The sequence below is a fragment of the Psammomys obesus genome, unplaced genomic scaffold (assembly GCF_907164565.1).
Source record: "Psammomys obesus unplaced genomic scaffold, mPsaObe1.curated_primary_1811, whole genome shotgun sequence".
NCBI lineage: Eukaryota > Metazoa > Chordata > Mammalia > Rodentia > Muridae > Psammomys > Psammomys obesus.
Genome location: NW_026596091.1, coordinates 3880478 through 3907700, shown reverse-complemented (window position 1 = coordinate 3907700; position 27223 = coordinate 3880478). Strand labels below are relative to the sequence as shown.

At 43.1% G+C, this 27223-nt stretch overlaps 2 protein-coding genes across 6 annotated transcripts in view; one reads left to right on the top strand and one right to left on the bottom strand.

The window, feature by feature from the left end:
- The window catches only part of Stab2 (stabilin 2), a 168495-nt gene that overhangs the window by 89770 nt on the left and 51502 nt on the right, over positions 1–27223 (top strand). For all 5 annotated transcript variants that reach the window (XM_055627757.1, XM_055627756.1, XM_055627755.1 and 2 more), the window contains 8 exons: positions 11424–11522; positions 11605–11712; positions 14148–14279; positions 17432–17560; positions 18982–19038; positions 21808–21900; positions 23042–23237; positions 26281–26376. In XM_055627757.1, coding sequence (XP_055483732.1) covers positions 11424–11522; positions 11605–11712; positions 14148–14279; positions 17432–17560; positions 18982–19038; positions 21808–21900; positions 23042–23237; positions 26281–26376 — 910 coding nt within the window. The remainder of the gene's footprint in view (positions 1–11423; positions 11523–11604; positions 11713–14147; positions 14280–17431; positions 17561–18981; positions 19039–21807; positions 21901–23041; positions 23238–26280; positions 26377–27223) is intronic.
- Positions 5421–8875, bottom strand: LOC129691611 (activity-dependent neuroprotector homeobox protein 2-like). Its single transcript, XM_055627760.1, has one exon. The coding sequence runs from the start codon at positions 8873–8875 to the stop codon at positions 5426–5428; it is 3450 nt and encodes a 1149-aa protein (XP_055483735.1). The 3' UTR covers positions 5421–5425.

The following is a 27223-nucleotide window of genomic DNA, read 5'->3' as shown; positions in this document are numbered from 1 at the left end:
ACATTACATTACATTACATTACATTACATTACATTACATTACATTACAGTGTTCATTACTATATTAGGATCTTCATTTTAGAAGAAATTTCCAGCACACAGGAAACTTTCAGAAGGTGGAAGTCTAGGGAGAGAATTAGTTAATTGTATTTTAATTAAAATTGTTCTTATTTGCTATTTATATACTCAATTTTTAAAAACCATAACTGGACTATTTCTGTTCAAAAGAAAGGCTGTTTGGAAGTCTCCATAATTTTCAAAGTCTTTGCAATCCTCCTGCATTTTCCAGAGGCTTTTCACGCAGCACTGTGAGGCAAGAGATTCAGCATTCATGAGAAATTATGACTCCATATGATGCCGAGTGACACTGCTTACAACAGTTTTCTCTCTAGTCTTAGCTTTCCAGAGTACTAAAATACTTTTAAAAAACTGATTTAAAAACATGAAATTGGACTGGGGAGATGGCTCAGTAGGTAAAGTGCTTGAAGAGCTAAATTCAGATCTTTAGTGTCTACATAAAAAGCTGGGTATAGTTTCATGGATTTATAACCCCAGCACAGGGAAGCAGAAACAAAAAGATCTTTAGCCAGCCAGTCTAGATGAAATACTGTACTCCAGGCTCAGTGAACACAAATACACACACTCACCTCTTCTCCCTTCTTACATATTTTCAATAGACACTTCCTTAGTAAGATAGCACCTCAACCCACTTCTTACTCTGAGCTTATCACCATGGAATAATGAGTCCCAACCCTTCAGTGGCCTTCCCATGCTACAGAGTATGTTAAATGATATAGTCTGAGTTCTTCAGTAGCTGTATAATCTTGTGGAAGTCATATAACCCCTCCAAGCTTTATTTATCTTTCTTTGGGAAGATTAAATAACACCCTCTACTTCAAGCCTTGCCACTAAAGGGCCTTCAGTAAATGCTGGCTTGATTCCCTTCTTCTTTTGAAATCCCATGGGATATTCTGTATCAAATTTATTTGGCACGACCACTATCTTTCCTATACATGATGCCTGTTTCCTGTGATCCTTTAGTGACTCTGTCCTGGAGGCATGTGACTGCATCTCTCTGTGTCCCTCATCAGAACAAGCACCTTGCCCTATGATAATTGGAACTTCTGAAGGTCCATTAGATTCCACATATCACACCCCCACCTGGTATTCCTTTGTGTTTTTTATAACACTAAAATGTGAGTGCTATATTGTCACAGATGAGGCAACACTCCAAAATAAGTAATTGGACTAGGTTTCCGATTGTTCTTTTCTAAGCCCCTGGATTGTACTGCTCCCTCATGAACCCTTCTGTCAACTGGCATCATGCCTCCATGGTTAGGACCATATGTACAGGTGTGTGGGCTGTGTGCTGCATAAAGGCACTTGGTCAAAAGGTGAGTGGAGGTGAAGTCCAGCCCACAGTACTTGGCTTGCTTTGTACCCATCGGGAGTTAAAAACTTGAAAAGAGGAGGTAAATTTTTCAAAGTACAGGCCTTCATAAATATATATATTTTGTTGTGACATGAATATTAAGCCTTCAAAGTTTAGCAGACCACCTCCTCACAGCTCTCAAATCTGTTATGCCTATGGAACCTGAAGTCTCCCACCACACCCCCCTTCAGCTCTGTTATACTGCTGAGGAAGCTGTAGGTCTAGCTTTTAAGTGTCATAACTACACTTTCTATTGCTGTGATAAAACACCATGATCAAAAAGCAACTTGGGGAGGGAAGGGTTTATTTGGCATAAGCTTCCATATCCCTGTTCATCTTACCAAAGGAAGTCAGAACAGGAACTCAAACAGAGAACCTGAACACAGGAGCTGATGCAGAGGCCATGGATGGGGTGCTGCTTACCGTCTTGCTTCATATGGCTTGCTCAGTCTGCTTTCTTATAGAACCAAGAACTACCAGCCCAGGGATGGCACAACTACAAATGGACTGAGCCCTTCCCCATCAATCACTAATTAAGAAAATGCCCTAAAGGCAGGACTACAACCTGATCTTATGGAGACATTTTCTTAACTGTGGTTCCCTCCTCTCAGATGACTTTAGCTTGTCAAGTTGAGATAAAACTAGCTAGCACAGATAGGACTATGTTTATTCATGGCACAGGGCCATCTTATCACCCACTTGTACGGATGTCCAAATGGTACATACGATCAAATGCAGACCTTTATGTGGATGGAAACTACTATCACATCATAGTCCCTTGCTTCTGGAGCTGCTTGGTCTGGCCACAATGGAAAGCAGGAGGTGTAATCTTTTAGCAGGAAAATATCCTTCCTAACTCTAAGAGGATATAAAAATGTAGGGTAGGGACACTGTAGCTGTTTTTTGCTAAAGAGAATCTTTGTCATAGGGGGTACTTCTGGGCCCATTGAAAAGGGACTCCTAAGGTCATAGGGCAATAGCTCATCTTAAATTGATGAGCTTCAATCAATCATGCAATTGCTGTCTGCCTCCTTCCCTCCTCCCACCCTCCCCAAGACAGGGTTTCTCTGTGTAACAGCCCTTGGCTGTCCTGGAACTCTCTTTGTAGACTAGGCTGGCCTTGAACTCACAAAGATCTGCCTGCCTCTGTCTCCTGAGTACTGGGAATAAGGCATGTGCCACCACTCCCAGCTGCTGTCTGCATTCTTGAAGAGACTTGGAAAGTAGGGAGCTATAAGCAGATCATTTGGTAACAGTGTAAAATCATGTGGTTTTTCTGGGAAGGTTGAGGTATAGGGTAAACAAAGTGGGTCAGTGAGAGGAAGCAGGCATAGAGTTAATTTAGGATGACAGTGACTAGTCCCATTGCCAGGACTGCTGCAACAAAATGAGCTAGAAGTAGCAGCAGGGAACTACAGAGCATCAAAGGAAGGGAACAGAAGAAAATAGAGGACTAATGTAAAGAACTGTATCCAGCCTGGGGTGAAAGGGATAAAGGTCTCCTTTAGCCACTTTCTTCACAGCATCTAAAAGGTCACTTGTAGATGTATCAGGAACAAATGGAGCTGTTGTGAGGTAAGAGCTATTGGGAGAGATTATATGGAACATTTGAGTACAGGGTGAAGTTCAGTAAGTAAAATATTTAAAAGATAGGATAATAATATAAGTATGAGGATAGTAAGGATGAGAAAGTGATCCAGGGGAGAAAGTTTCCAAAAACTCAGAAATGTTTCTGTCTTCCTCTAATCTAGGTGCTGGAAAAAAATCTGTAAAGAAACCAGAAAGCAAATATTAAATTTCCAGGTCCCCTGATCTCTATCACTATTCAACTCTGTCTTTGTAGTACAAAATTGACCTCAGAAAACATGTAAAATAAATTTCTAAGACTATGTTCCAAAACAAACTTTATTTATTTATTTTTTTTTTTGGCAGTGGTATAACAAAATTTAATTCACAGCAGACACTCTGAAGATAAATAACAACAGTAACAACAAAAAAGCCTAACAAGCTCTCAGAATTGACAAGAGTTTACCAAGAGTCAAAACAGATTCAAAACTGCCTGAATTCATGTTACAAAAACTACATACAAATGTTATAGTTTAAAAAAAAATCCATATAGCAGCTGAGCTATGGTGGCACATGCCTGTAATCCCAGCATTCAGGAGGCAGAGGCGGATCTCTGAGTTGGAGGACAGCCTGGTCTACAAAGTGAGTTCCAGAATTAGCCAAGGCTATACAGAGAAGCCCTGTCTCTAAAAAAAAAAAAAAAAAAAAAAAAAAAAAAAAAAAAAAAAAAAAAAAACAAAAAAAAAAAAAAAAAAAAAAAAAAAAAAAAAAAAAAAAAAAAAAAACAAAAACAAAAACAAAAACAAACAAACAAAAATCCATATAGCAACACTGTACTGCTTCCTGGAGGCCCACACTCTGGGTCCTTTACCTGAGGGAAACAAGTTCCTCCTTTGCACATCAAATGGCAATAATTCCAATAAAGGTAATATTTTTGTCTTTCTCATAAGATTTGCAAATGTTATAATCCCTCCCCTCACCTCAAGTAAAACTTTCGTTTATTCAAAAGGTCCTATTCCTGTTCTAGAAATTTAATAGCCTGAAGCAGTGACTCCTTTCCCCTTCCTTCATTTTCCTGTGCACCAATTCTTTTCAAACTAGCCAAATGAGTAAGATTGAGGTCAGACCCCAACCAACAGGAAAAGACACAATCACCACCTTCCTCAGAATAAAAACCAGTAGCACACTTCCTCTGTGTGTTCCCTCTTCCTGAGCACAGCCTCTTGATCAGATGTAGTTTGTTTTGCTGGAAAAAAAAATTATTCCAGACCTAAGCTGGCTGATCTGCATTACTGTGCACTCTGCTGGTGCTTTATAGCATGTGGAAAACACAGGGCTTGACATTTACAGACCAGTAATACAATAGATTCCTTAGTAGTCCCTAAACTGGATACCTGGGCCAGAGGAAATCCCACCTTCTCGACTCTAACACATCTAGTAAGTTACTCAAACCAGGAAGACAGAGTTCTCAATCTCACCCATTTCACTATTAAGATTGAAACCTGTACTCCATTTCAATAGGGTCCACACACAAGGGCAGAAATGCCATAGATGTGACCATGGTGCTTTTCTCCAACCTGCTTATCAAGTAAGAAAGAGTTCTGGGTCTTCTCAATGTCTATTCTAAAAATTGTCTTATCTTTTAATGGAGATTAAAGATCTTCATGTAATGGGAAGCTCATTTATATGCGGGACCCCATGGCTGTTACTCTGCTTATTCCTCTGCAAAATAGGTAAAAGCCATGTGTAAGTAAGTCATACTAGAGACTAGCACCCTGCATATCCTATGAAGTTCACAAAGGAATACATTCCAGTCCTTACAAATATTTGACTTATAAAAGAACTTATTATGAGTTATATACCAATTCCTGAGATGGGAATATTTTAATAATAAAAACATTTAGTACTTTATAGGCCATAGGCATATGAGTTTTAAGACACAACTTTTAAGACAACCCTGAAAATATAAATCAAAATTATAATATGGTAAGCAAATATTAACAGAAGTTAATTTCAAAAATGTGTTCTTAGAAAGCCATACACGACAGTGCTCCCATCTCTCAGCACTGCTGTGTCCTTGGCTGCTGCCTCTAACACTCCAGAACATGCTCTTACTTTCACCTAACCATTTACAAACAAGCAGAAATTTCCTAAAGTGAAAAGAGAAGTATTTATAGACTTCTGTTTTTATCATTTAACATGGAAGCTACTAATAAGGGATATATGAAATACCGAAACTTAATTCTCATGACTGAGGAAAAAAAACCTTAGAAGTAACTGCTAAAAGACAGAACTACAGCAATCAGTGCATCTGGAGTAGCATTTACTTCTTAACCTAAGTATTCCTGAGCACTTGCAAAATCCAGAAAAGCCACAGAAACCAACACAAGAGAGCAAACAGGGTACCAAAGTCAGCCCAAACTATTGCCTAGGACTTTTGTGGTTCATACTCAAAGTTCAGTCTGTGTTTAACATTTTTAAGTTCAGACATATCAAAACCTAGAAGTATTGAGGGTCTCTGGACTTCTATTGCCTTCAAGCAAATATATCTTCTTGTTCCAAAAAACAAAGCCACATTAATTTTTTCCATCTTCAAGAATAAAGACAATAATTCAACTTCTTTTCTGCTAGGATATGGTTTCTTTTGGAAATAATCTCTAAGAAACTGCTTTTTTTTCTCAGAGGAGTAGTCTTTGCATTTGGTAGGATCTAATGCTAGGATCTGGAGTAAATCATTACTGGCCTCCAGTTCCTTAGTTGTGCTTTCATTCCTTTGTCTCTTCAAAGGCACAGCACTAGTCCCTTCTTCCGGATCGGATGCTTCATTTCCCAGTACATGCAAGGGCCCTTTCCCATCCCTCCTCTGGTCTTCTGGCTCCAAATGACCATCTGGCCACTTTCTTTTTAAGGGACAGGTAGAATCAGTAACCTTTTCCTCATTAGCAAACTGCAGTTCACTGTTCTCAACAAAACTGGACCGAACTTGCAGGTCTGAGCTATCTTTGGGAGCATGTTCACAATGCAGCAAATGAAGAGTGATGGCCTCCAAAGTCAAGCTTCCAGGGTAGATCCCACCACAGTGGACACACCTAAAGGTGGGAGAACTGAGTACTGTACAGGCCGTGGGCATAATATGGTGTCTGTCCTTCAAGTGTAACATGTAGGCATTGGCTACCATAAATGTGCTCAAACAGAGGGAACAGGTCAGCTCTTGTTTGCTGAGCTGAGTTACAACCTTAACCTGAGACCTCATCTTAACATACAAGGGCACCAGCGATGTGGAGTATAACCCTGAGAGGATAGCCAGGTAGACCTCCTGTTCTCCAATCTCCTCTGTTGGCAGAGTGATGATGAAATCAAGATGGGGGAACAACAGGTTGCCTTCAGCATCTAGGCTCAACTGGAAGCCCCTATTACTATAATCCAACAATAGCTTCTTCCTCCCAAGGTGTTTAATTTTGCTGTGCTCCAAGAGACCCTGTATGCTGTGGAAAGTACATGGGCAAAACAGGCACCCCACGCCATGTGTAAGTAAGTGGTACATTAGCTCCTCCTCTGAGACTAGGCATTTGCAGGAGAGGCAACGCATGGCCTTCTCTCTTGTCCACTTTAGAAATGGTGCACGCACTGCCAGCTTTACCGGTTCAAGTTTCTCACTGGAGTTGAACTCACTTTGTTTGTGAGCCACTTTCATGTGAGCCTGGTAGACATTGGATGGGAAGAACACATTGCAAACTGGGCAGATTTTCCACTGCTTGGCCTGTCTGGCAACCAGATTCATATCTACCTCCGATGAAGAGACCTGAACAAATATGTTCTGGTCTGCACTGCTTACAAGCCCCTGGGAGGAAGACAAGCTGGATGGAGCACTGGAAATCTGCATACCCACACTGGGGGGTAGGAACTGCGTAGACACCTGGGATAAAACAGTCATGAGGCTAGCACCCTGAGGAATAGGCAGAGTAACAGGCATGGGGTCCAGCATGTAAAGGGGCTTCCCATTGACCTGTGTTCCTGTTGGAAGGAGCTTCCTGAAAACAGAGCCTGACTTGAGGAACATGGTGTTCTGTGAAGTGTCAGCTCTTACTAACTGGCTCACTGGCAGGATGCTGGTGCCAACAGACTGATTAAGTTGAAGCATACTGGGCCTAACTGATGGACGAAGCAGAGGAATACCAGAGCTCACACCCTGGTTCACAAGGATATCTGAGACCACCAGTTGTTGGGGGGGTTGCAACCCAGGTGATACCACTTGACCTGTAGGGAAAACCCTACAGGACACAGTCTGACAAGAGGTAAGAACCTGTGAGGGGACTGTCTGACCTACATGGAGAACTCTGGACTGGACTGCTTGGCCAGTGGGGAGAAGCCCAGAAGCTACAGTCTGTGCAGGAATCACAGAAGCAGGGGTCATCGGACCCTCCGGAAGGCCTGCCAATGAGACCACCTGACCCACAGAAATTGTTCCTGGTGATGTGGTCTGGAGAACCCCAGGGTTTTTTGAAAAGCCAGAAGTCAGAGTACCAGGCCTGATCAGTCCGCTTGTGGGCTCCACTGGCCTGCGTGTAAGCCCCACTGATCCGACTGCAGGTCCCACTGGTCGACTTGTAGATCCCATGGACTGTGTGAATGGTAAAATCCCAGGTTGTATGGCTTGACTCATTAAGTGATTGCTCACTCCAACAGACTTATTCACAGGCCCAAGTGGCTGGCTCACAGATAGTGCAGGAGGGTCTACAGGCTTATTAGGTGAAGTCTTGCCTGAGAAAAGGTCAGATGAGGGAGCTGAAGGCCTCAGTGTGAGGTTGGTCTGGCCCACAGGTAGAGGGCTAAAAGCCACGTGGGACTGGGCAGTATCAGAAAGAGAATTGGTGAGGCTCCAGGAAGAGCCTGGGACCCCCTTTGGTGGCTGTACATTGGCAGAGGTCACAGGTTGGGCCAAGGTCACTGGCTGCACCATGGCTGGGCTTGGTGTGTTCTGTGCCAAGGCAAGGTGAGACCAAGGTGGCTTGGCTGGAGCAGCTATGTGTACAGCCCTGCTGTGCAGCCCTGGTGGTCTGGACAAGCCTGCCTTTGGAACAGTGGGCGTTTGCTTCCGAAGCCCCATCCTCTTGTTGTGTTCTGAAATTATAGACCTCAACTTATTCTCCAAATCCTTGTGTGTATCTGATGTCAAAATATGGGCCATCAGATCATCCTGGCTGCGCATACTGGTACTACACTTTTTACAGAAGTATCTTTCAGGTGGTAGAGTGCTTGCCACAGAAAGAATATCACTGGCTGTTGGCTGTTGCTGGTCTTCCTTAGTTTGAAGGCCAACATAGGCATTAAGTAAAGAGTGAAAATGGGTGATCAGCACATGCTTCTTCATGCTACAGAAGGAAGTGTTGGAAAAGTTACATTTTAAACATGTGAAATGTCTTATATAACCCTTCAGTGGCTTCCCATTGCCCAGAACCTTGTCCTTGGGGCTGTGAACTTTCACAGCAGCTTCATGGAACAACCAGAAGTGCTCGCTCACCACATCAGGCCGTGAAGCAAATGAGCAATCTGGACACTGGATCTGCAACTCTTGGTCGGCCTCATCTTCATGGCAACGACGCAAATGATTTTTGAGAGAAGCAAGCACATTTACTGAATATTTGCAGAGGCTACAGCAGTATGGATTGCTTCGGTACCTCATTTTCTTCCTGAAAAAATCCCCTGGAGCAACATCTGGCCAAGATGTATTATAAAAGTATCTGTCACTTGGGTCAAAGCCTTTAAGACCTTTCAGCAATTCTTTGCTTCTGTCAAGTCCAATCTTCAGAAGCATGCTCTTCACCCATGGCCGCATACTTCTGACATAGTCCAGATTTTCCACAGGCACTTGAAACATTTTTAAAATGTTCTGCCCTGCAATAAGGGAGTATTTGTTCAGTGACACAGCTCTCAGCCATGAGAACCCAGCCTGTACCTGCTTCCTATAACCTTCACCAGCCATGCCTTCAGCCCTCCATTCCAACCCTCTCCCCACCCCCGCCGACCCCGCCCCCCTCACCCCAGGCACACACTGCCACTGCTGCAGTCCTTCCCGGGCCTCAAATCACAGCCTTCCGTTGCGGCTTCCCGTCACACCAGAGCCTCCCGCCACTGTCCTTCCCCGGCCTCAGGTCACACATGGGCCTCGAGCCACAGTCCTCCCCCAGCCTCGTGTCACACACGGGCCTCGGGCCACAGTCCTCCCCCAGCCTCGGGTCCCACACGGGCCTCGGGCCACAGTCCTCCCCCGGCCTCCGGTCACACACGGGTCTCGGGCCACAGTCCTTCCCCGGCCTCCTCCGGTCACACACGGGCCTCGAGCCACAGTCCTTCCCCGGCCTCCTCACACGGGCCTCGAGCCACAGTCCTCCCCCAGCCTCGGGTCCCACACGGGCCTCGGGCCACAGTCCTTCCCCGGCCTCCTCACACGGGCCTCGAGCCACAGTCCTCCCCCAGCCTCGGGTCCCACACGGGCCTCGGGCCACAGTCCTTCCCCGGCCTCCTCACACGGGCCTCGGGCCACAGTCCTTCCCCGGCCTCCTCCGGTCACACACGGGCCTCGGGCCACAGTCCTTCCCCGGCCTCCTCACACGGGCCTTGAGCCACAGTCCTTCCCCGGCCTCCTCCGGCCTCCTCACACGGGCCTCGAGCCACAGTCCTTCCCCGGCCTCCTCCGGTCACACACGGGCCTCGAGCCACAGTCCTTCCCCAGCCTCCTCACACGGGCCTCAGGCCACAGTCCTTCCCCGGCCTCCTCCGGTCACACACGGGCCTCAGGCCACAGTCCTTCCCCGGCCTCCTCCGGTCACACACGGGCCTCGGGCCACAGTCCTCCCCCGGCCTCGGGTCAGACACGGGCCTCGAGCCACAGTCCTTCCCCAGCCTCCTCACACGGGCCTCGAGCCACAGTCCTTCCCCAGCCTCCTGCGGTCACACACGGGCCTCGGGCGACAGTCCTCCCCCGGCCTCCTCCAGTCACACACGGGCCTGGCATCACAGCCTTCCCCTGCGGCTTCCGGTCACACTCAGGCCTCGTCCTTCCCCACCTCCTCCAGTCTCACACCAACCTTCTCACGCCCGAGCCCCCAAATCTTCACTTACACTGCGAGGTCCTCAAGCCTCTCCTCAGCCTGCTAGTTGGCGCGGCTCACCACCCACATGCCTTCCTGCACTGGCACGAGAAGATGGCGCCTGAAGACGGCGTCCAACTATCGCACATAGGAAGTGACGTTTCCTCATTTGCATATTCGCATCAGGCAGCCAATGGCATGAAGAGTGCTTGAGTGGCCTCCTCGGCCTCGCCTTTTCCCTTTCCGCCCACCCTTCCTCCAGGCACTGATGTCCTGCTACCTGTCAGTGTTGTCCTGTCTCCTGTCATATCTCTTCAAGGGTGAGATACAGACCTCATCCACATTCGTGTCTCCACATCCTGAGCCATACTAGGCACCCAATAAATGTCAGTTCAAGACTGAAGGAAGAAAGAAAACGCTACAACGTTGAGGTTTTCTGTTGGACAAGGTTCTAGAACGAGAAGATTGCACTAGTTGCTTTGGCCAAAGGATTATCCATGCTAGGCTTGGAAATTGTAGTGTCCATGTGGACCAAATAGTTGAGTTGGGGGAGGAGAGTCAACGTATAATTGCTGTTGCTACTCCTTACAATGAATGTCGTTTATGACAAAGGAGACTCAAAGAACTCAGACTGAGTGTGGTAATACATGCCTGTAGTTCCCGCACTCAGGAAGCTAAATCAGGAGGATCACAGAAAGTTAGAAAACAGCCTGGACTTCGTGGCAAGATTCTTTTTCAAAAATGTGAAGAATAAAAGGGGGAGGGGGTCAACTAGCCAGGGAAATGTCTCAGCAAAAGCTACTTGCCACATCTGCACAAGGCTCTGAACTCCAAAAGCCCCTCCTCTTTCTACTTTCCTCTTTCTCCTTCTCCCTCAACTCCCCCATTACACACACACACAGAAAGAGAGAGAGAAAAATCTAACTGTTTATGTAAAATTGCCTGTTGTTTTATTTTTATCAAGCAAAGATTTTTCAGGCAAATTCAGGTCACTGGATTGTAGTAGACTTAAGTTTCTCAGGATAAGCAAAGAATTAACAGAAGAAGTTAATGAAAGTTAGAAGGGATTTTGTAGCTGGATCCATAAAGTCTTTTGTACAAGATGAAATTTTCTCTAAATAAAAAATAAAATTAAGAGAAAGAAACTTGAACTAACATTTCAAAGTTCCTTATATCCTAGTCAGTTTGCATCCTGGAATAACTTATTCTGTAAATAAAATGGTTTCAGTCAATTTTTTAACTGGCCAAAGAAGCCAGCGGGACTTCCATAGTTATCAGTGAACAGCAAATGGTATCAAAATTTGCTAACTAGAAATCTGGGGCTTTTTTTCCCAGGTGCTGGTTCCTCAAAGAGGTCTAAGTGGCTCCTTACCAAACCTGCTCACCCGACTGGACCAGATGCCTGACTATTCCATCTTCCGAGGCTACGTCATTGTAAGTAAAACCATTTTGAAAAATCATTTTGTCAAGCTGTCTAGGAACTAGGGTCCCCTCACTGTCTGTCCTGTCTTTGCAGCAATACAATCTGGCAAACGCAATCGAGGCTGCAGGTGCTTACACAGTGTTTGCTCCAAACAATGAGGCCATCGAGAAGTATGTCAGGGAGAAGAAGGCCACAGCTCTAGTAAGTGTCAACAGCTGCAGTCAGCATTTTCTCTTTAAGATTTCTTTTTAGAGCCAGATGAAATGCCGCACACCTGTGATCCCAGCACTTATGAAGGAAGGGGCAGGCAGATCTCTGTGAGTTCAAGGCCAGCCTGGTCTACAAAGTGAGTCCAGGACAACCAGGGCTACTCAGAGACACTCTGTTTCAAAAGACAAACAAACAAGATTTTTCTTTTTTCTGTGTTTTTTAAATTTTTTATTATTTGTTACAATTTATTCACTTTGTATCCCAGCTGTGGCCTCCTCCCTCATCTTCTAATCCCTCTCTCCCTCCCGCTTCTCTCCCTATGCCCCTCTCCTAGTCCACGGATAGGGGAGGTCCTCCTCCCCTTCTATCTGATCCTAGCCTATCGGATCTCATTAAAACTGGCTGCATTGTCTTCCTCTGTGACCTGGCAAGACTGCAACCCCCGGAGGAGGTGATCAGAGAGCCTGCCACTGAGTTCACATCAGAGACAGTCCCTGTTCCCCTTACTAGGGTACCCACTTGGAGACTGAGTCTTTGGGCTACATCTGAGCAGGGGTATTAGGTCCTCTCCATGCATGGTCCTTGGTTGGGGTATCAGTCTCTGCAGGGCCCCCAGAGCCCACAGGTGGGGAAAGGATCTTCACCAAACCTATATCTGACAGAGGGAGGTCTAATATCTAGAATATATAAAGAACTTAAGAAGTTAAACAGCAACAAACCAAGTAAACCAATTAAAGAATGGGATTCAGAGCTAAGCAGAGAATTCTCAATAGAGGAATATCAAATGGCAGAGAAACACTTAGAGAAATGTTCAACATCCTTAGTCATGAGGAAGATGCAAATTAAACAACCCTGAGATTTCACCTTATACCCATCAGAATGGCTAAAATAAAAACTCATGTGACAACACATGCTGGAGAAGACATGGAGAAAGAGGAACCCTCCTCCATTGCGGTGGGAATATAAACTTGTACAACCACTTCGGAAATCAATCTGGTGCTTTCTCAGACAATTAGGACTAGTGCTTCCTCAAGATCCAGCTATACCACTCCTAGGCATATATCCAAATTATTTTTATTTTTAATGATATGTGTGTGTGCATGCGTGTGTGTGTGTGTGTGTGTGTGTGTGTGTGTGTACCTGAGTACAGATGCTCACAAAGACCAGAGGTATAAAATCCAGAAGTGTTATAACTCCGCAGTAGTTCCAATATCCATACCAGGAACTGAACTAGGGTCCTCCTTGACTGTAATACCCATATTTAACCAGTGAGCCAGCTGTCAAGCATCATCTACATTTTCAATTCATCAGTCATTTCATGTTTTTGTCAAAACCCGTTCATTCAGCTCTGCATACTTAATAGAGATACCCAAGCATGTCACAAACCTTCCCATGTCACACTACTGTGAACACAAAGAAAGAGAGAAACTAAAATATTTAACAACAAAAAAAAAATCGTAAGCTGAAGACATTTACCTAGTGTTCATAAAAGCATGTTCTCTCTCTCTATCTATCTATCTATCTCATTGTTTTTTGTTTGTTTGTTTGTTTGTTTGTTTGTTTTTCAAGACAGGATTTCTCTTTGTAACCTGCCCTGGATTTGCTTTGTAGACCAGGGTGGCCTCAAACTCACAGAGATCCGCCTGCCTTTGCCTCCCCAAGGGCTGGGATTAAAGGCATGTGCCATACGACAGGGTTGTGTTCTCTCTCTCGCTTTCTCTCTCTCTCTTAAATGTAGAAAAATGGCTTAACATTTCATTAGGGATATAAAATAAAAATCAAATGAAAAATAGTAATTTACATATCAAAGAAACATTTATAATTATAGTCCAAACCACTTATGTAGGCAGAAACCACTGTGCATTTTCTTGTAGAATTTTCCTCCAGAGTTATTTATTTTAACATCAGGAAAAAAAAAAATACCCCTTTTGCCACTGCAGCTTTTTCTTTTTCTTTTTCTTTTTTCTTTTTTTAAAGTCTTTGCATTGGTATAAATGATTGCAGCTATTTTGGGATGTTTTTAGGTGCTTTTTTTTTTTTAACTTGGAGCTATATTATTTTAAAGTACTAAAATTCTTGGAATGATTTTCATAGTCTTGCCACTAATATTATTTTATATTTTATCCAGAAATACGTACTTTTATGGCATCAACTGCTATATGCTGCATTTTTGAAGCTGAAATATTTGTAATATCAAAGAAATTATTTTTTAAATCTACTCACCACTTTTAACATGCTTGTCTAGATGTTCTTGAGAACCCCACCTGGAAATTTACAACTCATCTCATTATCTAATGTTCTGGGCCCCAATGTCTTGCACATGGACAAGCTACTACTTTGCTTTGCAGCCCCATGGTCTGGCCCAATAGAGCAGAATGTAGCCAACTGGCTGGTTCACTGGCTGACTTTTCCTTATGTGTGGCCAGGAGGAAGACATCCTTCGGTACCATGTGGTCCTAGGGGAGAAGCTCCTGAAGAATGACTTGCACAATGGCATGCACCGAGAGACCATGTTGGGGGTCTCCTACCTCCTCGCCTTCTTTCTCTACAATGACCAGGTACATTTTCAACAACACTCAAGAGCAAGTGTCACCACTACTATCAACTGTCATCTCCTCCATGCTGGCAGGGTACCTCCAGTACGTCTAAGCCTTATCAATAAGAAAGAGTTGTTTCTATTGAACCAGAAAGCAGTGGATAAGCTACATAGTCAATCTCCCACTTGAGTGTCCTGTGACCAGCCTCAGATAACCCGTGTAGCCCTCCTGACTGTGGTATTAGAGTCCCAGGAATAACAGGCACTCTTTCGCGATATACCACAAACCCAACAGACAGTCTTCAGTTTCTAAGATGGAAGGGAGATAATTTGCTCAAAATAACTTGTTTCTCTAAATAACTTGCAGGATGTGACACTGACTTCCAGAAGTCAGGAGTCTGATAATGTGCATAAGCCCTCCCCACCCACCCCAACCCCAAAATAAAAAATGAACATTAATATTGCACAATCACAGGGTTCAGCCACCACACAGGCATTGTGGGGTCACCTTACACAAAGCCTAAGGAGGTATGACTAATACTCATAAAGAAGATTTCATGAAGCTAGTTATCATGGCTGTGGTGTAAAATTCTGTTCATGGAGTTCAAATGCCATATTTTAAAACTGCATGTGACTTCAACCAGAAACAATATAATTCTAAAATAAGTCCTCCGATGAAAAACTTATTTAAAAATTATGTAAGAGTCAAAAGGGAGCCATGTATGTCATGTGCCTGTATCCTAGGATTATGGAGACAGTCTTGTGAGGTTTGCTGTTACTGTGATAAAACACCATGACCAAAAGTAACTTGGAGAAAGGGTTTATTTCACTTTATACTTTCAGGTGTAATAGTCAGTCACTGAGAAAGGATGAGGCAGGATCTGAAGCAGAGGCCATGAGGAGTGCTGCTTGCTGGCTTGCTTCTGGCTTTCTCAGTTTGTTTGTTTTAATAAACCTGATGACCACCTGCCTAGGGATGGTATCTCCTACAATGGACTGGGCCCTTTCACATCAATCATCAACCAAGAAAATAACATATATACTTACCTACAGGCAAATCCTATAGAGGTTTTTTATTGATTAGGATTCTATCTTCCAGATGACCCTACCTTATGTCAAGTTGCTATAAAAACTAGGAAGCACAGAAGCCGAGGAAGAAGGATCACATGTTTGAGGCCATCCTTGGGTCATCTGAGTGTCATGGTTTGAATGAGAACAGCCATCACAGACTCATATTTTGGATGTTTGGTCCCCAGTTAGTGGAACTGTTTAGGAAGGATTAGAAGGGTGGTGGCCTTGATAGAATAGGTGTAGCAGTGGGCTTTAAAGTTTCAAAAGCCCACATGAGGCCCAGTTTCTCTCTCTCTCTCTCTCTCTCTCTCTCTCTCTCTCTCTGACTGCTGTGTGTGGGTCAGGATGTACAGCTCTCAGCTTCTGCTCCAGTGCCATGCCTTTCTGCTTCCTGCCATGATGATCATGGGCTAACTCTCCAAACTGTAAGCAAACCCCAATCTAATGCTTCATTTTATAAGAGTTGGTCATGGTGTCTCTCCATAGCAATAGAACAACAAACTAAGACACTGAGCTACTTAGGAAGAGCTGCCAGGAAGAGATACAGGGGATAGCTGAAGAGTACAAGCTCACTGCATTGGAATGAGAATAATTGTGCAGTCTTAGCAGCAATATTATTTGATCCTTTAAAAATCTCTTCATTGATGCCAGCATTGAAATAAGTAAATTTTTATGTAAACTTTAAAAACTTTTATGTAAAAAAAAAAAAAAAAAAAAACAAATCTAGCTAGATATTTTTTAAAGGGCTCTTTTACTTTCTTCATTACTTGGAGGATAATTTAATTCCAAACATTTTTCTCTGACTCCATATCAGTGTTCAGAATTTAGCTAAATTCATTTTCCTTTTAAATAAATTTATTTGCCAGAAATAGCAATTATCTTGTTTTTAGAAAGCTTTCTTTTTGTTGTTATTTTTAGACTGTCTTCTTTATTTCATCAGGTAGAGATGAATACGCTAGTGCTATTAATTGAGCTATTTTCAGTGTTGTGATGTTCATTTTCTATTAGCCCAGAAATTTCCTGATTTAGAAAAAATTAGCACAATAGAAGATTTGCCTTTACTTTCTCTGTTGAAATGAAATTAGAGGGAAAGTGCTTTCTAACTGAGTAGGTGTGTTTATATAAAATTTTCAGTGCAACCCATAATTCTCTAGCCAATATCTCATAATGGAAATGATTCAAACTCTTTAAATGCCCAATTACATAGGAACACATCAAATGTTCTGCTATCTGGGTATTCAAAAATAGCTCAACATCCTGAAAATCTTGAAAGCTGTGCTATAATCACCATTTGAGGCTAAATTATTTTTCTTCATGATCTTCTCACTGCTCATTGACCTTGAAAGAGCAATTCAGGATAACCTCATCTATCCCAACATCCAGACAATCACTTCACTGCCAGCCAGTCATAAGAGACTATGGTATTTAGTAGCAATTTCAACAGGAAGAAGTATTGATGATGCTGTTTGATGTTGTTTTGTGGATCTTAAGTCCTTACTGAAGATAAACAGTTTATATGCTCCAAAGAATAAGTTTTGTCCCTCTCCCAGTCTCATTGTCATTTAATCTTTCTAAGAGTTGCTGGCAAATTAGCCAGCAGATAGAGCTATGATGAAAGGTTGCACTGTGTTCTCTGCATCATTGTTTGGGGTGACACCCATACTTTGTACAGTTCAGATGAGCATGTCCATAAAGCCAGCTTGTCAATGGGCATGAGCCTAAGGATCTTAAGCCAGTCATTTTTAAGCAAACATAAACCAATTAATTTGAGAGCTAGAGAATACCTTTATGAATACAACAATATTTTCCTTTCACAAAAAGGAGTGTTGAGGTTGAGGAAAGCAGTTGACACAATATCACACAGCTTCATGGTATCAGATGCAGGACTATGATTCAGACTCCCCTCTTCCGGGCCAGAGCTCTGTCAATTGTGCTACTTTCCAGCCACACTGGAATATCTCCTAGACTGTTGTCATTCCGAGGTATTGACATAACTTACTCGGTGTAACTTAATCTTACAATAGTGGTGCCATTATTGTCCCACTTTCTGCATCTCCTTTAATACAACCTTAATAAAACTATATCTGATTCTTTTGTTCACAGCTGTATGTAAATGAAGCTCCAATAAACTACACCAATATAGCCACTGACAAGGGAGTGATCCATGGTCTGGGCAAAGTTCTGGAAATTCAGAAGAATAGATGTGATAATAATGACACCATTATGATGACAGTAAGTTATATCAAGGGCCAGTGATGAAAATATAGTGGGTGATGAGTTGTTGTGGTTGTTGTTTTTTAATTTTTAAACATGGGGCCAGTAAGTAAACATGCTTGCCACAAAGCCCAACAACCTGAGTTCAATCCCCAAGACCCAGCTGGTAAAAGGAGAAAAGTGAATTCTGCAAGTTGTCCTCCTCACATGTAGTTAAAATGTTTAAATAATAAGAATAATTTTAAACTTAAGAATTTTCTATTAGATTATCTCAGGTTAATTCAAAACACCCTCATTTATTTTGACTAAGATTGTAGCTCATAAGCAAAGCACTTGGCTAAATGCATGAGGTCCTGGGTTTAATTCTAAGTGCTGAAAAAAAGAAAAAGGGAAAAAAAAAGATTACTTAGTGAGCATCCACAGTGTACAAAAAACAAAAACAAAAACCAAGGCTATAGATTACAAAGTTGAGTATACACAATCAGGGGTCACTAGGCTTATCATCTCATTGGCTGGACTGTAGCTAGCATGCCTGGTAAAGTTAGGTGAATGACTATGTTGAGCAGGACTCTGAAACCGTACCAGGGAGAGGTTCGTGGTATGACAAGTATTGGCTAAGGCGGGTGACCAGGAGAAGAATGTGGAACTGTGTGGATTCAGTGTAATACACATGCAATAGTTCACACTTGTTACTGCGTGCTGTGAAACAGAGTATTATCTCTTAGTAATTGTAACAACTGCTGATGTTGATACATGCATGCATCACTCTAAACATTTTATATGTTTTAACCCATCTGATCCTCACAACACCTGAAAAAGTGAGGATTTACAGATAAGAAAATTAGCCGCAGAGAGGTTTATTCACACAGTAGCAGGTGAATGGCAGAGGAGGGGTTCAAAGCTGGGCGGTCTGGCCCTAGAAACAGAGTCTCAACAGCGGAACTACAGTCAGGTAGGTACCAGCAGCCGGCCAGACCTTCTCCTGGTCCAGAAGGTGACACTCAAAAGTTTCTGCCATTTTCTTTTGTTCTTTATGTGTGCTATTTCAGTGGAATGTCCCAGATCTGCAGCCCTCAGCTGCACCACATTTTGTCAAGGCAGGCATTGTGTTCCACACATTGTTTGTCCCTGTGTCTGACCCAGTTCATTAAACAAGAGTTCCAGTGCATCAGTAATTCTTTGAATGAGTATTGTCTTCCATGTTCTAAGAGATTATGAGATTCTGGTTACAGTTGTAGATGAAAGCAGTGTTCAAACATTCAAGACCTGGGGTAAAGAGCTTGCCTCAGGGAATATTAACGAGATTGACCAGATGTTCTGCCCTAGTTTTCAGCTCTGCGTTCTAAAACCTGAAGCTCTTGGTTCTTCTTTGTGGCCTCTCTTTGCACTGAAATTAATAGCCTTGACATGTCATCTTTGTCTCTACACTTTTTACCAAGGGCAAGTGTGAGAAGTGTTCCCTGCAAACAGTCTGCCCACTCGGAACAAAACCCCTGGTAAGTACTCTTATCTTATTTGTTAAAACAAAATGAAACAAAAAAAAAAATTAAAATCCCAGCCTCCAGATAAGAGAAAGTCCAAATTGGTCTACAAATGGGAGGAGGTGGATGTCTGTGCTCTGCATACTTCCTTTTAGTTTAGTATTGTTTTTGTCAATGAAATTTATTCTTTAACAGTTCCATACATATATAAAAAATACATTCTGATTAAACTCACTTCCACCCTCTCTTACCTCCTTTCTACCTGTAAAAGAAACTTTTATTCACCTGATTTAATTGTCGCCTCTGAGGCTAACTGCCTCTGTCTGCTAACCTAGGCCTAGTCCTGGAAGCTTCTAGGCTCCGTACAATCTAAACTAGGCCTAGAACGTTTTCAGCCTGAGACTTTCTGCTGAATAAGCTCACCTTTTCTCTGAGATTTGGCTTAAACTCCTCTCTAAGCTAAGTGATTCATCCTGGTTTCTCTCAGTTTCCGACTGAGTTGCTCAGTTCGGCCTCATACTAACTTTAGCAATATGTTCTAATCTTCTGGCTTCTTCTCATTTTCTGGCTCCTTCTCCTCTCTCTCTCTCTCTTTCTCTGTGCTGCTCCCTTAAGTAGCTTCCCTTTCCTACCTCTTATCATGAGAGTTTGGCATATCTTATTCTGTCAAATCTTTTTCTGATTCATCACTTTGTCTGCTACTCAATTAGACATTACTTTCAAACATGGATGCTTCCTTTTTACAAACTAACTTTATTGTCATTGTTTGGGATTAAAGGCATGTGCCACCATGCCTGAACCTAATCTTTTCTTTACCTGAAACTTGCCCTATACCAAGCTGGCCTTGAACTCAGAGAACTGCTTGCCTCTCTCCTGGGATTAAAGCACCACCACTGCCCAGCCTGTCTGTAATTCCAGACAGATCACATAGATCACCTAGAAGGTCTTTGGATGTGATCTCTTGCCAGAGCAGCCATGTTCTACGTTAAAATTCCTCTATACCCACCCCTATCAACCCGCACATACAGAGATCCTTTCCCCATATTCATGTCTTCCGCTTTGTGCCCCACTGGGTTTAACCAGAGCTATTAATGTGACCACAAATATGGGGCTATTCTCAGAGCTGGATCAGCAGTAGAGACACAACTGAAGACAGTGACGCCCAGCCCCATCCATCAGTAGGGGTAGAGGGAGGGGTAGGCCCCAGAGCCTCCTCCCCTATCCTTGACCGACAGTGGACAGGCCCAGTGCAAGTGTCCACCACTGCTGTGCACTGCTGATCGCAATGGCTGTGCCTTGCCCAGGAAACACTTTTTGATGGCCCTGTTCTCCATGCTGGTATGCATCTTCAGAGCATTAAATGCAGTGTTTGAGGGATTAAGGGACATTTAATTAATAAGTAAAATAGAAATGGGCCCATAAAGCAACATGCAATACAAAAAGTATTTTTTCACCTTCTGTACTTTTTATACTAACCTGTCAAAGACAGGAGCAAGATACTACTTTATCTGAGAAAACAGGCTACATGACTCAAGGAATAACCAGTTGATACACTTCACCTACCAGGTTTCCTTGTATAATTGAGTACAACTGACCTTCTCAAAGAAACAGATATAAACATAGAAAAGTAAGCACATATTTAAATTAATTACCAATCTGTTTGTTATAGCTTATTTTTATACAAAAGCTACTTCTGTTACTATTACAAAGAATAATAAGCAATGGGTGCTTCCATAATATAGTGATAATGATTCATGATAAACAGTGAACATGGAATCTCTCACTTGGGTTTGAAGTTGATATTGTATATTATAAATTTTTGTGAGAAAATAGTTCTTTTTCAGATGTGGGAGACTAAAAATCAATAAAAAAATAAAGCTTAAGTTTAATACAGGGCTGGAAGGATAATTTTATATGGTTTATTTTTTCAATTCTTCTAAAACTGATTTAGACTTCTAGAGAAACATTCTGCTTAGAGAGCACTTCATAGTATGGATTCAGGTTTTCCACTGGGTTTGCAATAAGCAGCTCTGTGGGGGTTGGCTTTCTTTCTTATATTTATAGTTGTGAGCCTAGTCTTTAATGGCTGAGCCATCTCTCCAGCCCTTGGCTTTCATTCTTGCTTGTGCAGTAGCACCACAACCCTCCCTTTCCAGAATATGTTAGAGAAAAAAGTGTCACCCTGTAGAAATAAGGTATTAGTAGAAACTCTTTCGATTTCCCACCCTATCTCCCAAATAAATGACACAGAGACCTAGGAGATGTAGTCAACAAGCTTTAAGCTCTATAACTGGGCGGATAGCCATCTATTCTAACCTAATTATGTGAGTCTGCTACCTCTGAACCATTTTATTTGCCATAGCTGTCTTACCTTGACCTTCTGCTGTAACCCTCTATTCTCAAGGCGAATGCTTCCTCCTGCCCATAGTGACTTCTCCTTCTTCCTCCTCCTCCTGCTCTCTTTTCTCTCTACCTGAGATCCCCAGACTGTGAATACAAGTCCCACCTGCTGTCTCCTCTGCTCGATCATTGGCTCATATGCTTCTTTATTAACCAATCAGAGATAATTAGGGAGAAACTTTTATGCAACATTGAGACCAGAGATTCTTCATAGAAGTAACAATGCCCACATCTGGACTGCAAACAGATCTTGGTGCACAGAAATCAACATCTCAGTACACACTGCACAAGACCATCCCCTGACATCACCCACTTCCTCACCTACAGAAACTGGGAAACTTTCTTCCCAACTAAAAGTGTAACAAAATCCTCATGATTCTACAGGGGGAGAAAAGGAAATGCATCTATACCATTTACTTCATGGGGAAACGGTCCGTGTTCATTGGGTGCCAGACAAAGTGTGTGAAAACCATCATCGTGAGTATGAGCTGGACTTCCTGATGGAGTCCATTGTACAGCAGATTTCTCAGAATGCTCTGCCAGATGGTCTTCCTTCCATGCTCCTCATCGTCCTCATTGTTGTCACCCAGAGTAGGACTGGGTACAAGAAAATGTAGGAAAGCCTGTAAATCAGAAAACCAAAGTACTCGGTTGAGGAAGGAAGAAATTGGGGGTGTGGAAGATGAAGGGGATGACCCTGGTCTCACATCCCATGCATGTGCAATTAAACTTAACTACATTAATTAGTAGCTAAATGTAACCAAGAGGCAAAGGAAGTGGTCACCGAGGGAAGGGGCACATGTTCATTCAGAAAGTGGAACCCAGGATCTCTGAATGTCACTTTAAATTTTTCTGGAAAATTCCTTATAACTGACTGTCCTGCTTCTTCTCCAAGCGATGAAACCTCTTCTTTGAAGGGGTTAGGGTTTATGCTGCAGAGCTTGGGTCTGAAGAAAGTTTTAATGCACTGAAGAATAAAGTCAGACAAAGCTAAACAGACCTCCTGGGGCTTCCCTGAGCTACAAAAGGCTCTCATAAAATGATGAAGTATCCACTCCTTCCAGGGATGAAACAACATCCAGGAGGAGGGCCCCCAGTTTGGGGTGCTGGAGGCTTGTTTGTCTCCCCACCCCTCCAGTATTGTCTGTGCTTTTTTTGCTGCTTGGAGCTGTCAGGAGCACCAGCCTATAATCCCAGTGCTCAGAAAGTAGATGATCAGGTGTTTAAGGCAGCGTCAGCTCAATGAGACCCTGTTCCTACCACAGCAGTAACAACTTGACAACAGTAAAGTTTGTCAAGCTGGCCCAAGCTGGGCTCACACTGGCCACCCTCCTGTGTACTAGGATTACAGGCCTGCACCATCCAGGCTTCCTTTGGCTTTGTTCTACCTGCCTTCCCTCCATGGCATTCTTCATGTCTTCTCTTTTGGTCTTCCCTCCTCCCTGCCTGCAGGGCGGCAAGTGACCTGGGAAATTCCTGAACCTCACTCAGCCCTCGGAGGTCTCTGTCCCCTGTCCGTTAGAAACCCTGGAGTCTAAGAAACAGGCAGGGTCACACAGAGTCCAAGATTCCCCAAAGAAAAAGGTAGACGTGAACCCCATGCTTTGTCTCATTTCAGACGAGAGCATGCTGTGCTGGCTTCTTTGGCCCGCAATGCCAAGCATGCCCTGGCAAAGGTCAGAATGTGTGCTCCGGGAATGGCTTCTGTCTGGACGGTGTGAATGGCACTGGCACGTGCGAGTGTGGGCAGGGCTTCAATGGGACAGCCTGCGAGACCTGCACGGAGGGCAGGTACAGCGTCCACTGCGACCAAGGTGAGCATCGCTCTGCCCGGCCGCAGGGATCCATCAGGCATAAGACTCTCTGTGAGCCATGGGAAACTGAGGCAGGGAAATTGCCCTTAGTCTGAGACCAGTGGGGCTATAGAGAGAATCACTGATTTTTGTTTGTTTGTTTGTTTGTTTGTTTGTTTGTTTGTTTGATCCTATGTTATTTCCTTTGCATAGCACAGTGTTCCAAAACATTTCCTTCCAGTCATTGACCTGGATGTAGCCACCCACCTTCAATCTGTTTGCTGATATTTCCAGCCCAAGTCTGTCTCTCAGTTTGCCTGTATGTGCTAATCACTGTGATTAAACTTTCATTGCAGATGCCACTCAGTAGTCAGTGGGAGAAAAAGGCAGATCTATCCTAATGACTCATTTAATCCCAATCTGGAACTTTACCCGAATTGGAGCTATTGTGCCCATTTTACAAATATGTACCTCTCTTGATCCCAAAGCCTGGCTCTTAAATCAAATGGTCCTCTTTGGGAAGGTCATTCCTTTATCCACCATCAGCAAACAAGGTGCTTTGATGTTTAATCAGTTTGAGGCACTTCCTCTTGAATGTCCACACCCCTGCTTCCTTGTAACCAGGAACTCCTGCTCCTGCTGGGATTAGAAAGCGGATCTTCAAGAAAATGTTTAAAAAAAGAAAAAGAAAAAAGAAAGAAAGAAAGCGGATCTTCCATCCAGCTGGTCTAAACCCTCAATTCAGCTCTCATTGTTTTCTCATCAGCCCATCTTAGCCAGACGAAACTAGTACACAAATGAAAGGCTGAATTTTGGCCATGTAATGTAACATTAAAGTTAGAGTGTTGATTTCTTTTTCTATGTTATTTGGAAGACTTGCTTCTATTTATGGAACACTTCCTGACCTAGGATCTGTGGATGACTCCATGGGGTCCAAAGCTGAAGGCTTTTTTTTTTTTTTTTTGAAGAGTGGTATACATAGCTTTCACCAAGTTCCTATTCATTTATTTATTCATTCATTATTTTACAAGTCCATAAACACTTATCTATAATGTTCTTTCTTCGAGGTTCCCTCCATTACCCTGCTCTCTTCTCCTCACACTCCCACTGAACTTCTTTTTCCCAAGTCTACCTCCTAATTTTTATGTCTACTTTTTACGAACTAGTGTACTTAGTTAGGGCTGAGTTGCAAGAGCATGGGTCAGTGTTTATTTACTTGAGCAAGGGCATCGTGCTGGTGACAACACTGCTGAGGAAGATGACTCCACCTCTGCCTGTAACCTTACCTCCTTCCCCAGCCAATTAACTAATTCCTACTGTAAATAAGTAAACGAGTGCTCTTCTGACCAAGGCTGAGAACAGCACTAATCTAGGAATACACACAGAAATGTTTTGTTCGATGTTGATATTGTGTCTATTTAGCAAAATAGCAGTAATAAATTCCCCTCAAGAAGACAGGCGTGTTGCATGCCTGCTGTAATCCCAGCACTCAGGGAGGCAAAGGTAGGCAGATCTCTGTGAATTCAAGGCCAGCCTGGGTTACAAAGCAAGTCCAGGACAGCCAAGGCTACACAGAGAAACACTGTCTCAAAAAAAAAAAAAAAAAAAAAAGATCAGGTTTACAGGACCATGCATGAGCTTCTCTTGTGGAACAGACCTAAAATCCAATCAGAAATGTGTTGGTTTCCCGTTTAGTAATGGACACTGTTGCATTAACGGTCACACCTTGCCTGGCATGGCAAGAACATGGATAGTTCTGGTAGCCTTTGCAACCTCCCTGATCAGCAGCTGGCAGGGAGGTACTCCACACCTGGCACTGGTGTTTTTGTTTAATACCCATGGCTTTTAGGAGTAACATTGTCCACACTTCTTTTTTTTTTTTTTTAAGAAATTTTTATTTAATTGTTTTGTTTTAGTTTTTCTTTTTTATTTTTAGCTATTTATTTATTTTACGTACACCTGCAGGCCAGAAGAGAGCATTCAATCACATTATAGATGGTTGTGAGCCACCATGTGGTTTCTGGGGATTGAACTCAGGACCTCTGGAAGAGCAGCCAGTGCTCTTAACCTCCGAGCTGTCTCTCCAGCTCCCACACTTTTTTAAATAGTATTCTTTAACTTGCTTATGACATAATTGACTTTCTTATTTTTCATATTTTCATCAAATTCTTTTTTTGTTTTGTTTTGGAGACAGGGTTTATCTCTGTAGCCCTGGCTGTCCTGGAAATATCTCTGTAGCCCCGGGCTGGCCTCGAACTCTCAAAATCCATCTGCCTCTGCCTCCCAAGTGCTGTGATTAAAGGTATGTGTCACCACCACTGGATGAACTATTTTTTTAATTCTTGTGTTTATTGAACACTTACTATATGCTTGATGATACCTTGTCCCTTAACATTTTGTGCATGCCATCTGACTTATAATAATACCACTCTGTCTTCCATATTAAGCTTAATGAATTCTTACATGTCTACCCATAAATCATAATTCAACTGAAGGCAGGAGACACCTTGACCCCTCATCTCCCATCACATTCTAAAGGAGATTCAAGGTCCTGCTCCACAATGAGGGGACTATCATGTCTGTGTCTTTGGAGAAGACAGAGAAAACTGATTTCTACAAACCTGATATTAAGTAGACAGTTTTTTTGAGATAGGGTCTCACTATTAACCCTGTTTGCCTGGATCCCATATGTCTTCCAGGCTGTCCTTGAACTCCCAGATATCACCTATCTCTGTCTCCCAAGTGTTGGGATTAGGTGTGCACCACCATGCCCAGCTTTGAGGTCTACTCTAAGGATACTATGTGATCCTGGATTCTCAGATGACCTTAGCTGAGGGTAATTTGGCACTGAGTCACATTCCCATACAATCTCGGAACTGTGGCATGAACTGCTTCATTGAAATACGGCCTTTTTCACCTGGTAATCTGCATTCCAATGTCCTGTGACCCCAGACCCACAGAAAAGACCCTGCTCAGATACTGGGGTGCAGAGAAGGACACCCAGTAAATGGTAAAGGAAATATTGAACATGAGTCTAGTCATTTTCAAATGTTTTCCTGCTTAGAATGCTCTTGTATCCATGGGAGATGTAACCAAGGACCCTCAGGAGATGGATCCTGTGACTGTGACGTTGGCTGGCGAGGAGTGAAATGCGACAGCAGTAAGAGTTTTTCTTATCAGTCCCCAGTCCTTAACCCAGCTGCTCAGAAAACATGTGTTTTCCCTTCTTGTAAATACTGTTTTTATTTCCTCTTATGATGGGAATGAGATGAGAGCCATACCCAACCTTTATGAATATGCATCTTGGGCTGATCTCGAGCATTTCTTTTTCTGTTCTAGCTATTCCTAAGCCTACGCCTGGAAGCTTCTAGCCTCCAAACAAGCTAATCTTTTGCAAACCTGGACCTTGAAGGCTTCAGCTTCCAGCCTCCATCTGCTAATGTAGGCCTAGAATGTTTCAGCCTCTGAGACTTACTGCTTAATAAACTCACCTTGATAGCTTTCTGAACTCTTGCTGGCTGGTTCAACTCAGGTATTCTGGCCTAAACTCCTCTCCAAGCTGACTGATTCAACCTGACTTCTATCTCGGCTTCTGCCTGAATTGCTATGCTTGGCCTCAAACTCTGACAATATGTTCTAATCTTCTGGCTCCTTCTCTTTCTCTTCTCATTCTCTGGCTCTGCAACCTGTCTGTAAAACCAGTAAAACTCCCTGCTACACACACAGCTCACACTATGCTTGTACTACTTTTTTTGTTTGTTTGTTTGTTTGTTTGTTTGTTTGTGACAGGGTTTCTCTTTGTAGCCTTGGCTGTCCTGGACTTACTTTGTAGACCAGGCTAGCCTGGAACTCACAGAGCTCTGCCTGCTTAAGCCTCCAGAGTTCTGGGATTAAAGGTGTGCACAGCCATGCCCAACCCACTTCTACTACTTTTACTACTAGTAAAAAGCTCTTCTTCTTCTTCTTCTTCTTCTTCTTCTTCTTCTTCTTCTTCTTCTTCTTCTTCT

What these genes read in the sequence shown, in the direction of transcription:
- LOC129691611 (XM_055627760.1), bottom strand. Translation starts at nt 8,875, where the DNA reads ATGTTTCAAGTGCCTGTGGAAAATCTGGACTATGTCAGAAGTATGCGG.